The sequence below is a fragment of the Amblyomma mixtum genome, chromosome 3 (genome assembly GCF_055824585.1).
Source record: "Amblyomma mixtum isolate Tamu chromosome 3, ASM5582458v1, whole genome shotgun sequence".
Lineage (NCBI taxonomy): Eukaryota > Metazoa > Arthropoda > Arachnida > Ixodida > Ixodidae > Amblyomma > Amblyomma mixtum.
In genome coordinates this window covers 396935270-396947471 of record NC_143014.1, presented here as the reverse complement: position 1 = coordinate 396947471, position 12202 = coordinate 396935270, and the positions used below count along the sequence as shown (strand labels likewise).

At 50.3% G+C, this 12202-nt stretch overlaps 2 protein-coding genes across 2 annotated transcripts; one reads left to right on the top strand and one right to left on the bottom strand.

Moving 5' to 3' along the window:
* The first annotated feature begins 1868 nt into the window (after positions 1 to 1868).
* LOC149357284 (uncharacterized) lies at positions 1869 to 3158 on the top strand. The gene is made up of 2 exons (XM_089576560.1): positions 1869 to 2194; positions 2582 to 3158. Exons 1-2 carry the CDS (start codon positions 1869 to 1871, stop codon positions 3156 to 3158), a joined length of 903 nt encoding a protein of 300 aa, XP_089432686.1.
* Positions 3159 to 3988: 830 nt separating this feature from the next.
* LOC149357283 (uncharacterized) lies at positions 3989 to 6076 on the bottom strand. The gene is made up of 3 exons (XM_089576559.1): positions 5871 to 6076; positions 4993 to 5128; positions 3989 to 4467 (listed from the first exon to the last, which is right to left on the bottom strand). Exons 1-3 carry the CDS (start codon positions 6074 to 6076, stop codon positions 4015 to 4017), a joined length of 795 nt encoding a protein of 264 aa, XP_089432685.1. The 3' UTR covers positions 3989 to 4014.
* Positions 6077 to 12202: the final 6126 nt, after the last annotated feature.

The following is a 12202-nucleotide window of genomic DNA, read 5'->3' as shown; positions in this document are numbered from 1 at the left end:
TAATTTTTAAGTCGAGTTCTATTTCGCAGTTGTCGTCGCTAATTTTCACACATTTCATCGTGCAGCGATCAATACCTACACTAAAGGCTCTCTCAGTGCATGCGCTGGAGGGAAGGGTGCCGGTATTACAGCGTATGAACACGTTGCGCACCAGCTCGTAGTTGTGCATTGCTTCGATGGTAGTGTCTTTAGGTCCTCTGTGAAGCGCCACGCTTCGTTGTTGCTCCGTGCTTTGTGTGTAAGCCTTCGCGTTGGGTGTAGTGGGAGGCAAGTTGAGGCGCCGTCTTAGAGCGGTGAAGAGGATCGAAGAGCAGAGCGGTGAACTGATATTTATCGGGCCGAGAACTGCCGTAGAAAATGGTAGTGACCCAGTTGTAGTCCGGACACTATCGCGCGCGATGATTCTCCACAGCCGGTTGTGATGTTTGCCCTCAGATTGACGTTCTCAAAGTTGTACCGTTGTGTACAGCTTGTTTTTGAAACAAGTAACTGATTACCAATAATCAGCTACAGAAAAAAGTAATTGAATTACCCGAAATATTACCGCTCAAAAAAAGTAATAGGTTAATTACAAAATTACAAGAAAACGTAATTGGTTGGAAGTTTTCATTTCCTTATAGCGCTTACGTGCAACTCTGTTTTGGAGGATGGAAGTGGGGTGGAGAGGTTGGTCGAGAGGGGCGGTGGGTAGCGGTGGGTGGGTGAAAGCCCCTCAGGTAAGGGGTTGGGTAGGTTGCTGGTGGGTCGTGCTGGAGGAACTCCGTCTTGGAATTCGATTCACCTTCGCTTTTTCGTTTCGCTGCCGCGTGGGCATGTATAGTGGCAGGAGGCTTTGTGTACGGTGGAAGTATAGAGGGGCTCGTGGTGGGCGCCGCTTCTGGAGGGTAGAGTAGTTGCATGGCGCCTCTCGAGGTTGAAGATGGGTGGGGTGGGAAGGTGGACCGAGAGGGGCGATGGGTTGGAGGGAAGCTAAGGGGGTGTGGTGGGGAGGCGGCAGGTCGGTGGTGCTATCTGGACGATGGAGGTATTACCCTCCGAGGCTACACGAATAATACCCCTGCCACACGGGCATTTCGAAGGCCCTCGAGTCGAGGGCCTTCGAGATTTTCGATCGCCATCGAACTCGAGGGAGTTGTGGCGCTGCTACACGGCAAATCTCAATGGCCATTGAAATGGTTCTCGCGTCTTACGCCAAGGATGTGTGGCGCCACAGTCGCTACTTTTGATTTTGCGCAAATAAGAAAAATGTTTTTATAAACCGAAATTATAATGTAATAATGAACTTTTTTTGGAGTCGTAGAAAGCTTGTAGCTATTATTAAAGGCTTATTACGTTTTCTTGTAAGACATTTTTGTTTGTACAATTTGCTGTCGAAGTTTTGTAACGCTCTGGAAACACTGACACCGGTGGCGTTTCCGTGGTCTCTTTGCTTCCTACTGCTTCGTGCATAGGTCGTGCTTTTTCGTGCTCTCGCTTACGGAGGTTCCAATCTCTCGAATCCTGCGTGTTGGTGCCCTTTCACCGCCATGGGTGACGAAGCGCGACACACTCGGGATGCACAGACGGAGGTCATGGTGCTTCTGGCTGCCATCGCTCAGCTTGACGCTGACATCGAGGCGTCGAAAGCCGAGGCAGATCGGATCGAAGAAGAGCTTGTTTACGTCAGTGCACTGAACGCGTCCATATTCGCATGCGGCAGGACCGTGAACCGCGAAAGGTGGTGTTTTGACCGGAACACGAAGTGGTTTGAGGAGACGCTGCCGCAGCTTAGCGAAAGGTACTTTAAGTGCGCGTTTCGTGTTTCGCCTGCTACCTTCCGCTACATTGTCGACACTGTGCGACCGCTGCTCGAGCGGCAATACACCAACATGAGGGAAGCTATCCCTGTCGACAAGCGAGTCGCCATCGGGCTGTACCGGTTGTGCTCTTCAAGCGAAGAACGCAGCATCACAGAGTTGTTCGCCGTCGGACGCTCGACAGTGAACCAGGCGTACCGCGAGCTTTGCGAGGCCGTTGTCCACCTAATGGAAGGTGACTGGGTGAAGATGCCGACGCTGGACACCATGCCTGAACACATCAAGGAGTTCAACGCAGCGTGCCAGTTTCCGCAAGCGGTCGGAGCGTTGGACGGGTGCCACTTTCCCGTGTCACCTCCCAAGGAAAACGCCGCGGACTACAGGAACTACAAAGGATGGTAAGCAACAATGCTAACATAGGGACGAGTTGGTTGACTATATCGGAGTCTTATGCGAAACTAAAAAACACAAAGGGACCAAATAACAAACGAAACAGGCGCAATTGCAAGTGCCTACCGGCGTGAGTGTCAATTTGACTTTGCGAGCGAAACACGCCTTTTCACCGCTAGTGTCAGGCAGTGTGTTGTCCCCTCATAGCATGCAGATGATTCTCCCGAGAGCAAGCACAGGCATATTGTATGCATTGTAATGTTGTCCCCTCAAAACATGCAGATGTGTCTCCCGAGAGCAAGCAGGGGCATATTGTATGCATTGTAATGTTATGCTCAAATCACTATCATCATGTGCAATGTGTCAGTCATGTTAACCGCATATTTTATTTGCAGGTACAGCATCATCCTGCTTGCCCTTGTGGACCACCGGTACAGGTTCGTGTACATAAAAGTTGGCTCGCCAGGCCGCTGCCATGATTCACACGTTTACAGTGGCTCCAAGCTGGAACAAGCCGTGAATGAACCACTGTTTCGTCAGCCACGTGCCATCATGGGTGGCACAGCAGTGCCTCCGGTCATTTTGTGCGACCAGGCATTCCCGCTTTCCACCAACTTAATGAAGCCATTCAGCCACCGCGGAAACCTGACCAGTGATGACAGGCTTTTCAACTACCGCCTGTCCAAAGCCAGGAGAGTGGTCGAAAATGCCTTTGGCAGGCTGAAGGCCCGGTTCCGCTTCATTTTGAAGCGCATGGAATGTTCGATAGAAAATTCCCGCCTGGCTATTCGTGCGTGCTGCATTTTGAACAATGTGTGCGAGGAGTTTGGAGATGCGGTCCTGCAGCAGTGGCTGACAGAGCTGGAAAGCAACAACGATGGTCTCCAGCAGCCACAGCACTGTACAGATGTTCAAGAAGGCACTGGCTGTGAAGTGAGGACGGCGCTTGTGCACTTCTTCAAGCATGGATGAGTTCCATAGCCGGTGCGGCTGCTTACACCCTGCAGTGTACCAGGAATGTGATGTGATTGACGGTCGCCTCAACAAGAACGGTCCTTTTCCGGGCCACCAAGAGTCTGCCTTGGCAGAACCATCGAGATGACGTCTCCGGAACCGTTTGTTCCCTTCTCAAATCAGTGTCATTATTTACAACATAATCTAGACGCAGACAGCTATCTGCGTACTTGATCTTAAGGTTCACAGTATTTAACTTTATCAACCCCATTTTTTGTAGCAATCAAGAGCTCATTACACAAACACACACATGCCTCCGTGTGGAACTAAGAAACACTGCAGAACATCTGAAAGCCAAATCATAGGGTATGAAACATGGTTTTCCATTTGGCAGTATTTTTTCCATGCCTCCAGCAGTAGACAGCATTGAAAATTTCAGTGCCAAAAGGTTTTCACTGTAATGTTTGAGCCCCTGGTGAAATGACAAATGCATAGAAAAAAGAAACAGCTTGCACTGTATTAATGTCATTTCAGTGGCGTCACTATTTTGTGTACAATAAAAATGCGGAAGCTGTTTGTGTCAGCTCAGTAGGGACAGGTAGGAACTGAATTGCAAAAAAATTGCAACTTGTAGGAAGCAACATGCCAAAGTAGGTGCGCCAGCAATCCTGGACAGAAATGACAGACGAGTGGTATGCATGCAAGCATGCTCTGCATAGCTAATGCTTAATGCACAGCATGTCTATACACGATCCAGTATTACACCACAGGGTTGAGCTGGTCATGTTTGCACTGCTGACCTCTTACGGCACACATTCAGGCCATGGTATTGTAATGAACACATAGAAATTAGAATAAACTAGCTTTTATTGCTTTACTTGCTGAAGAATTTTTCTAGGGCGTTCATTAGCTTCTCTTGCAGAGCAATCTGCCTCTCTCTCTGCTCGAATTCCTTCGCCCGAGCTGCTTGTAAGGTCTCCCGCAAGAGTTTCTGCTCTTGCAGGAGCCCTCCATGAATTTCAGCCAGAGCACCTGCCCCCCTTTTCCTCTTTCTGGAGGGAGGCTGGTCTGTGGCTGGTGTCACAGCCTCGGCTGCGACACCCGACGATGTGGCTGGTGTGGCAGCCAATGCTGTGGCTGGTGTGGCAGGTGATAGGGCTCCTGGTGACCCGGCAGCTGATGATACGGCTGCTGGTGACCCGACTGCTGGTGGTGTCATCGGCTGCGGTGACCCTGTGTCATGGTCATCGAAGGGCAGCGTGTCGTGCACTGCCATTGTGGTGGTGACGGCTTCAGCGGTTTCACCTTGTTCCATCTGATGAATGATCTGCGTGGCAGTCATACTGTTAGGCAGGGCAAGAACAGAACAGGCAGCTAAAGATGCCTTTTGCAAAACTCCACAGTTCACGTTTCCATTTGGTACTGGGTGGCCACACATCCATTACATTCTTAAGCAGCACACACAGCTCACCTTACTGACATGACTAGGCTGAAATAAGCACTGCTTAGTGTTAGTTCTCACAGTGATTTTGAGGCAAACCCTGTTATGCTGGGTTCACTGCCATTGTGATACTGGCGGTAACTTGCAGCAATTAATCTCCTGCAGAAAGCTGTAAATAAAAGCCTTTCTGTGAAGACATGCTGGCTAAAATCACTTAAGGTGCCGCAGTTTCTGCAGCTGTCAATCTTTATAGATGCTGACTGCAATTTCCATTTGAGAATTCCCATCATTGACTTCAAAATAAGCATTTGCAAAGCACTATTAAAGAAAATGATGAGCTAATGTGATTAGCTCTTGCACTACCAAGCATGCTGTGCAGCACTAACAGCTGCTATAAATACTACAACATACCTCTTCAACTGTTATGTCGCTTTCCTGTGCCGTGGAGGGATCATTGGCCGGCAGCGTGCCAAGGAACTGGTGTATGCGCCAGAAGAATTCCCATGTGACTGCTCCAGAACCGGTCGTTCTCTTCCTCAGCCACAATCTGAAAGTTTTTTGCAAGGGCGACTGAGACAAGAAAAAAAATTGGAGGACACTTCAGCTTCGCCTGGTAGGCCAGAGCGCCTTGCAGCGCTGCCAGGGAGTCCGCTGAACGCCATCGCTCGTTCGGCGCGGCGCTTTTTAGGAAAGAAAATGATGCAGCAACGTTCTCACTTGTCTTGCTGGACACCCGAACCGCGCATGATACGCAGCGCCCGATTATAGGTCACCGGTTCGAATCCCTGCCGCGAACTAGGCTCCAACTTAACTAGTACGTTTATGGTGCACGAAACGTTGGATCGTATGACACCATCCGGAACGTTCTGGGCTAAACGGGTGGCATGATACGATTTTTTCCGACGCGCGGTGCTCGGAACTACTACGACGCCGACGGCTTTTCGACCGAACGCGCTATATTAATACCGCTGTATACGCCGTCACGTAATAAAGGAAAGTGCTGTGACGAGCTGTACCAACACCGCTGTATACGCTGTCGCGTAATAAAGGCAAGTGCTGACGATCAATGTGTCATTTCGTGCTGCCCTACGTAAAACTGGACTGACTGTAGTCACTTGAGTCAGCAATGTTTACAAACTGCGCTGCTGCGAAAGATGCGAGTATGCAGCGCAGTGAAAAACAATGTTGCGTTACAAAGGGCGCCTCAAAAACAACGCTGACAAGGCTGCGAACTTTTTACCGCGACAGACCGCATGCTTGTAATCCGCGCGCACAGAAAAGCCACTTACCGGTACGTTTGCCCCAAGTTTTCGATCTTGTTGTGAACTTGGGCACGCGTCCTATAGTAGCCGGCTTCTCGTAAACGTTGAGCAATTTCTTCGTACACGCCGCCGTTCCTCTTCTGACGACGCAAGTCGGCGAGGCGATCTTCCCATAAGTCTATCAACATAAGCGTTACCCGGTCTCCCCACAACTGCCGTGGCGCCGACGTCATTTCAGAAAAAATAAAATAAGACAAAAAAAGCTGAGACAGAAAAATTAAGGGGGACGTAAAAGACCTCGCACCACCGCAGGCAGAATAAAAAACAACGCGTGGGGTGGAATCGGCGGAAAATATACAAAAAAAGCCAGGAAAATTGTATGAAAAACTATCGCGTAAAAAGTGATCTGAGGACTACACCAAAATGGCTGAGCTTTTCGTTGTGTTTGCTTCTCGCACGCTTGTTACTGCGAGCGAGAGTATGAAATTAATGCGTTGTAAACCAAAAGCATACAATTGTTAAATAATTTTATAGGCTAATATTTTTCTGCCTGCTTTAAAGTTTAGGAGAAGAACGTTTTTTCACGCTCTCATACCGCAAACGCACCGTGCACGAGAGTGCGCGTTGGCGCCGCTCGAAGCGACGCTAGCAACCTTGGGAGCGCTCGAAGGCCCTCGAAATCTCGATAGAGTTCCGGGCTGCTCCGTTGACTCGACAGACTATTGAGTCGATGGCCATTGAAACTGGCCGTGTAGCAGCGCTCGATCGCCTTCGAGTCGATAGTCTATCGACTCGAGGGCCTTCGAAATGCCCGTGTGACAGGGGTATAAGACTGCTCACTAAAAAAAGAAATAACCATCTCCGAGGCTGCAGATGTCGGTATTTTCGCACTAGGACACTGGTACATGCTTTCGCAGTAAAAGTCTTCCCCGAGCGGGATTCGAACCGACTCCAGCGCCAACAGAGCAGCTTTGTTTTCAGACGCCTTAGACCGCTCTGTCATCGCCGTTTTTTTTTCAGAATTAATTGTTTATTAACAGTAATACATACGATTGTTGCACGAGACAAAAAAAAAACAGAAAAGAGGGTCTATAAATTCTAATATGGGCGTTCATATACAGCAAGACAACGATGAAAGTAGCCCTGAAGGATGCAATATACATGCGATTATACCGCTGTTTTTTCTTTGTTCGATGGTCCGACTTTTTTTTTTTTACAGAAAACTTGGTCAAAATTTCTTTCAGCTCTGTGCTACAATGGGGCCAACGGCTGGCACCAGGTAAGAAGCAGAATGCTTTAGTTCAGGGGTTCTCAAACTTTTTTGCTTGGTGGAACCCCAAAAGCCTTCAATAAGTTCCAGGGAACCCCCCCTTCCCGCCCCCCGCTTTCACTTACCTAGCAATGTTGTCGAGGGCATTTTTGCAAAGGGAAAGTTGCAGAGGTTAAATGTTTATGTGATCTGTGATGGGTGGTACTGCTTCCCTTTTAAGAGCAAGTCAAAGCGTGGCTCAGTAGCACTCAGAGCCAGTCTCATATCAGCTGCCGGGTCAGGGACGGTGAGGGTTCTCGCGGAACACAAAAAGACAGCCCGCGGAACCCCTGTGTTCCGCGGAACCCAGTTTGAGAACCCCTGCTTTAGTTAGTGCGCCAATTAATTAAAGGCGTTAGTTTGCACTTTTAATGTTTAGTTTAGGGGGATTGTTGTAGCAGCAGATTTGGAGATCATCCTCCGAACAGTCTAGCCAAAAAAAGTTTCATGAACGAAATTTAAGCGCGCTTAACAAGGCGAGAAAAAGTCACCCTGGTAGGAGGCTTCACACTGTAACCCACCGCCAATGAGCGCCTCTCATGTCGATCGCTCCGCCCTGCGCTGTGCATAACACTGCCGACATCACCTGATGCCCAGACGGGCGGGCCGGCGGTATCGCTGCCAGTTTCGCCTCGCTCCACGGCTTCGTGTTGGAACCCCATTAGGAACTGAATATTACATAGCCGTGAGCCCCTAAAAGGTCACTTTGAGCTCCATCTATTCCGTTAACATCGGGTGACAGCTAATTATCGAGATATTTCCTGTTTGTTTTGCTTCAAGCAGAATAACCCAAGCAAAACTGGCTGACTGCCGACCATTGGCCCGCGCTCGGCTTGTGGCAGAATTTCGATGTAATCGGCTCACGAGCTTGGCAAAAGCGCGGGTCGAAATGGGGAGCCAGGAGCACAGGCAACACCTCGGTCACCGACCCTGGACCGGCCATTTAGGCCCACCAGATGAAAAGCGGGAGGCCGGCTGTGCGTTGGGCCTGCGCGGTGGCCGAGCGCTCCTATACGCAGCTTGCAACCGGCACGCCGGTGCTGATTCGCCAGTCACTAGCTGACTCCATATTTTAGCGATGATGCTTCCGGGCAAAAATCTGAAATCTTCATTGGCAACCTGCATACGTCGTCACAATTTACAAACTGAAGTTCTTTTTAAGCATGAAATGCTTTTAGCTCCCGTTGTCGGCAGTGGGGTGACGTCACGCCGAGACCGAGAGCCATAATCCGGGCACTGAATTCCACTCATCCGGGCTCTGAAACGAGAAGATCCGGGCACCGTACGAGACTTAACGAGATTTAACGAGACTCTCTAAGCCCTCCTACGGGACCGGCATACAAGCGCCGGTTGCTCTCCAAACGAGTCACAAAAAATACTGCTGCCAGTGTCTTCTCAATGTTTATCAAGATATCAGTCGAGCTGTGCATTTTATAATGCACGGAATTATAATTTCCGATTTCTAATAACGCGTGCAAAAAGCAAATACATGCCACAATACACTTCGTTGTCATACGTGATCTGTTAGGGGCTTTGAGAGAAGGCCGCTTAGAGAAAGAGAACCCGCGTCATTCGGGACAGCAGCCGAGCACCATAACCACTGAGCCACCGCGGCGGCCATTTGAGGAAAGGAAGTACATACCTTGCTCCCTGGGTCAGTGGACGCCTGAATCGCGCTTATAGGTACGTGGGGTGATGAGAAAGAGATGTGGGCGGCAGGCATTGACAAATTTGTGCCAAAAACGCGGCGCTGAAGACATAGGCCCTCGGCGTTCATTGTGTTCATTGGCGTTGGGGTTGACGTTTTACGCTCTGCGATAATTTTAAGGAAAGGAAGTGCGCATAACTGGTTCCCCGGGGTCAGTGGACAAGTATACATTCTTGTCAGGCCTGCGTCTCGTCGTGTCCACGTACGCTTCTGCATCGCCCAGCATTTCATGCTTACTCTACTCTCGGTAACGGGAGAGGCAGAGATTTTACACAATGTGTTATGCCCGTAAACATTTCATGCTTACTCTACTCTCGGTTACGGGAGAGGCAGAGATTTTTTTTTATTCGAGACGTTTCCCAGTATGCATAATGAGAAAGGCCCCGCCGCGGTGGCTCAGTGGTTACGGGACTCGGCTGCTGACCCGAAAGAGGCGGGTTCGACCTTGCCGCGGCGGCCGAATTTCGGTGAAGGCGAAATTCTGGAGGCCCGTGTGCTGTGCGATGTCAGTGCACGTTAAAGAACGACAGGTGGTCTAAATTTCCGGAGCCTTTCACTACGGCGTCCCTGATAGCATGAGTTGGTTTGGGACGTTAAACCCCAATAACCTAACCATAATGAGGAAGGGAGAGAAAGAAGTGTAAACAAGCCTCGCTTAAAAAGTGGCAAAAGTTATCGATAAAGCGATTATCATGAGTCCACTTGCGATAGTCTCCTGCAACGTCACATCGCAGGCCTACCTCCCTTTAAAAGCGTCGTCTCGCGGAAGCTGTAGCCGGGCAAGTCCACAGCATGTGTTTTGTAGCGATATCTATACACTACTGTAGCTACGCACGCCAGCCGCTTCGCCTCTTCAGCATGGTCGCACTTTCGCCGTGGTTGCATCACGGCCGTGGTCGCACCGCCTTTGAGCCGTTGCCTAGCAACCGTCGCGGTGGACACCCGAACCCCACCTTACAGGGACGGAGGAAGTGGAAGTGAAAGAAGAAAGAGAAAGGGTGGCCGTAATGAAGAAACTGAAAATTGTATTGGAGGAAAGGAAATTACGCAGTAACTGTCTCGCATATCTCGGTGGACACCCGTCAGCCGTTTGTAGGGGAGTGGAGGAAGTGGGGGTGAAAGAAGAAACAGAAAGAGGGGCAGTAATGAAGAAAATGAAATTGAGGAAAGGAAATTACGCAGTCCAGGGACGAAGATGAACAAGGAACGCCCAGCGAAACATATAGCGGCGAAAGACTGACTTTGCAATTAGACTCAGTGAGTTCCACTCGGCCAGCTGTAGCTATCGCGTCACTCCAGGTTTAACCAGAGCTAAACCGCAGCCAATTTTTTTCATCACACTGGTCTGGCACAGAACCCCAATGCGGACACTTGTCAGTCTCTTCTGAACGTTTGTCACGCCACCGATGATGCACAGAAGGTGTCAGAGCCGCTGCTGCCCGAATCCGGCGGCGCACAGATACCTTCTCATTCCGAGTGAGACTACGGGGGAGAGGATACGAGCACGTAGAAATTAGAGCGCGTGTTCGCTGACGCCAAGCCTGCTTCCCGGAAACATGGTATAGGAACTGATCTGTGGGAAGAGGGGAAGGTGGCAGGATGTCTGATTTCTCAAGGTGTCTCATTGTAAACACATCAATATTTTGCGTATCGTGAGCATGGCCGCGAATCCACTGTGTACGCACAGGACAGGGCAAGAAGACTTGTTCAGAAAGAAAAAGGAGATAGTACGAGAACTGATTTTTTTCCGATAATTGAGAGGCTAGCGCGGGCGAAGAAAAAACGCAGAGCGCCGACAGCTCTGCATCACAAGCTTCGCGTTGCTGGGAGAGGCTTTCACCACTCGGATCTCACCCTCGCTGCTCCTTGCGCATGCGCGACTGTGACGCAGCGCGGCGCGTCGTCTGCTTCCCTGGGCGCCGCGGCAGCCGCGGCCCCAAAGCCATTCGCGGTGTGGAGGCATCAGATTCCACGCCGGCGTCAACGAATATGCATAGGAGGTGAGCGTTGCCTGATCAAACACAACAGCAGTGACGAAGGTCTACGCCGAGTCCTCCCCGTTTCTCAGCGCCGCTGCGCTAGCATGTATTTTGCTTCCATGCATTTATTTGCGAAGAGCATGGCACTCAGCCTCTCTTCTCCTGCACAGCGCGCTGGAAAAGTAGCTTTGGAAAATAACTCTGTACTCTTTGTATGCCTCGTAGTTGGTGGTAGAGCAATGCGAACACCTGCTCGCACAGTTCTTAGCGGCCGTAGCCGATGATTCGCATTGAATTTCGATTATGTTTTGGATGTCGAAATTAATCGGCAGAGTGGCGCTATGAATCTCGGACTAGAGCGGTTAGAGGCTGTGCCCAGAGGCTGTACCAGAGGAGAAGACCGGATTGCTGAAGATGTACGTGTACGGCGAAACTTGTCCACCTGTGGCTATCCTGTACACGTCATGGACTCTGTACAGCGTCAATTGGAACGTCCCAGGCTGCAGGCAAATGCCGCAACCCAGAAACAAGCCGCGATTCCCTATGTCCCTGACATCAGCGAACCTTTGGCGCGCATATTACGGTCATACGATGTGAAGACCGCGCATGCACCCGCTCGAAAGCTGAGGAGTCAGCTTGTGCACGTCAAAGATAAACTGAAGAAGGAAAAGTTCCCAGGTGTTATTTATTCGATCCCATGTGCGGACTGCCCGTCTGTGTACAGCCTTTGTCAAAAGTTTAGAGCCCAGGGGGTTTGCTTCTGAACACTGTTGTGGCGCTCCTGTAGGACTCATGGAAGTCCTACGCATCGGAGGGAGGAGGACGAAAAATCTTCTTACCATCAGATGATTTGGGACGCTGAGCGAGCATTACGAGCAAAACAGTGAGGCCCAGAAGCAAACCCCCTGGGCTCTAAACTTCTGACAAAGGCTGTACATTGGCGAGTCGGGTGACTTTGAGCGGAGACTGCGTGACCACACGAATGACGTCAAAAACCGACGCGCAGATCAAAATGCGCTTGCCGAGCACTCAGTATCCGCCAAACGCAACATAGACTGGGCAGAGGCACGTGTGATCGAAAAAGAAAAGGACAAGATATCGCGCCTCTATCTGGAATCGCTGATTATTCAGACGACAGCGCATACGCTTAATCGGAATGACGAGAACTTGCCCCCAATCTACGCCAGGTGCCTGGGTTCGCTCTTGCGCCGTGTATAAAATGGACAACGCAGCTAAGTTCTGCCTCATTGTGAACAAGGCTCCCGTCGGGGAGCCGAAACGTCATCTCATCTTTTCTTTTGGTCGGCGCCTTCTAATTTCGTCATGCTAATTGTGCCGCGAGCCACGCGCTCCGTGTTGGCAT

Excerpts from the sequence above, each read along its gene's own strand:
- LOC149357284 (XM_089576560.1), top strand. The coding sequence starts at position 1,869 with ATGAGGGAAGCTATCCCTGTCGACAAGCGAGTCGCCATCGGGCTGTAC. Across the intron at positions 2,195-2,581 it reads TACAGGAACTACAAAGGATG|GTACAGCATCATCCTGCTTG; the intron begins GTAAGCAACAAT and ends TTTTATTTGCAG.
- LOC149357283 (XM_089576559.1), bottom strand. The coding sequence starts at position 6,076 with ATGACGTCGGCGCCACGGCAGTTGTGGGGAGACCGGGTAACGCTTATG. Across the intron at positions 5,129-5,870 it reads AACTTGGGGCAAACGTACCG|ATTGTGGCTGAGGAAGAGAA; the intron begins GTAAGTGGCTTT and ends AAAAACTTTCAG. Across the intron at positions 4,468-4,992 it reads GCGACATAACAGTTGAAGAG|ATCATTCATCAGATGGAACA; the intron begins GTATGTTGTAGT and ends ACTGCCACGCAG.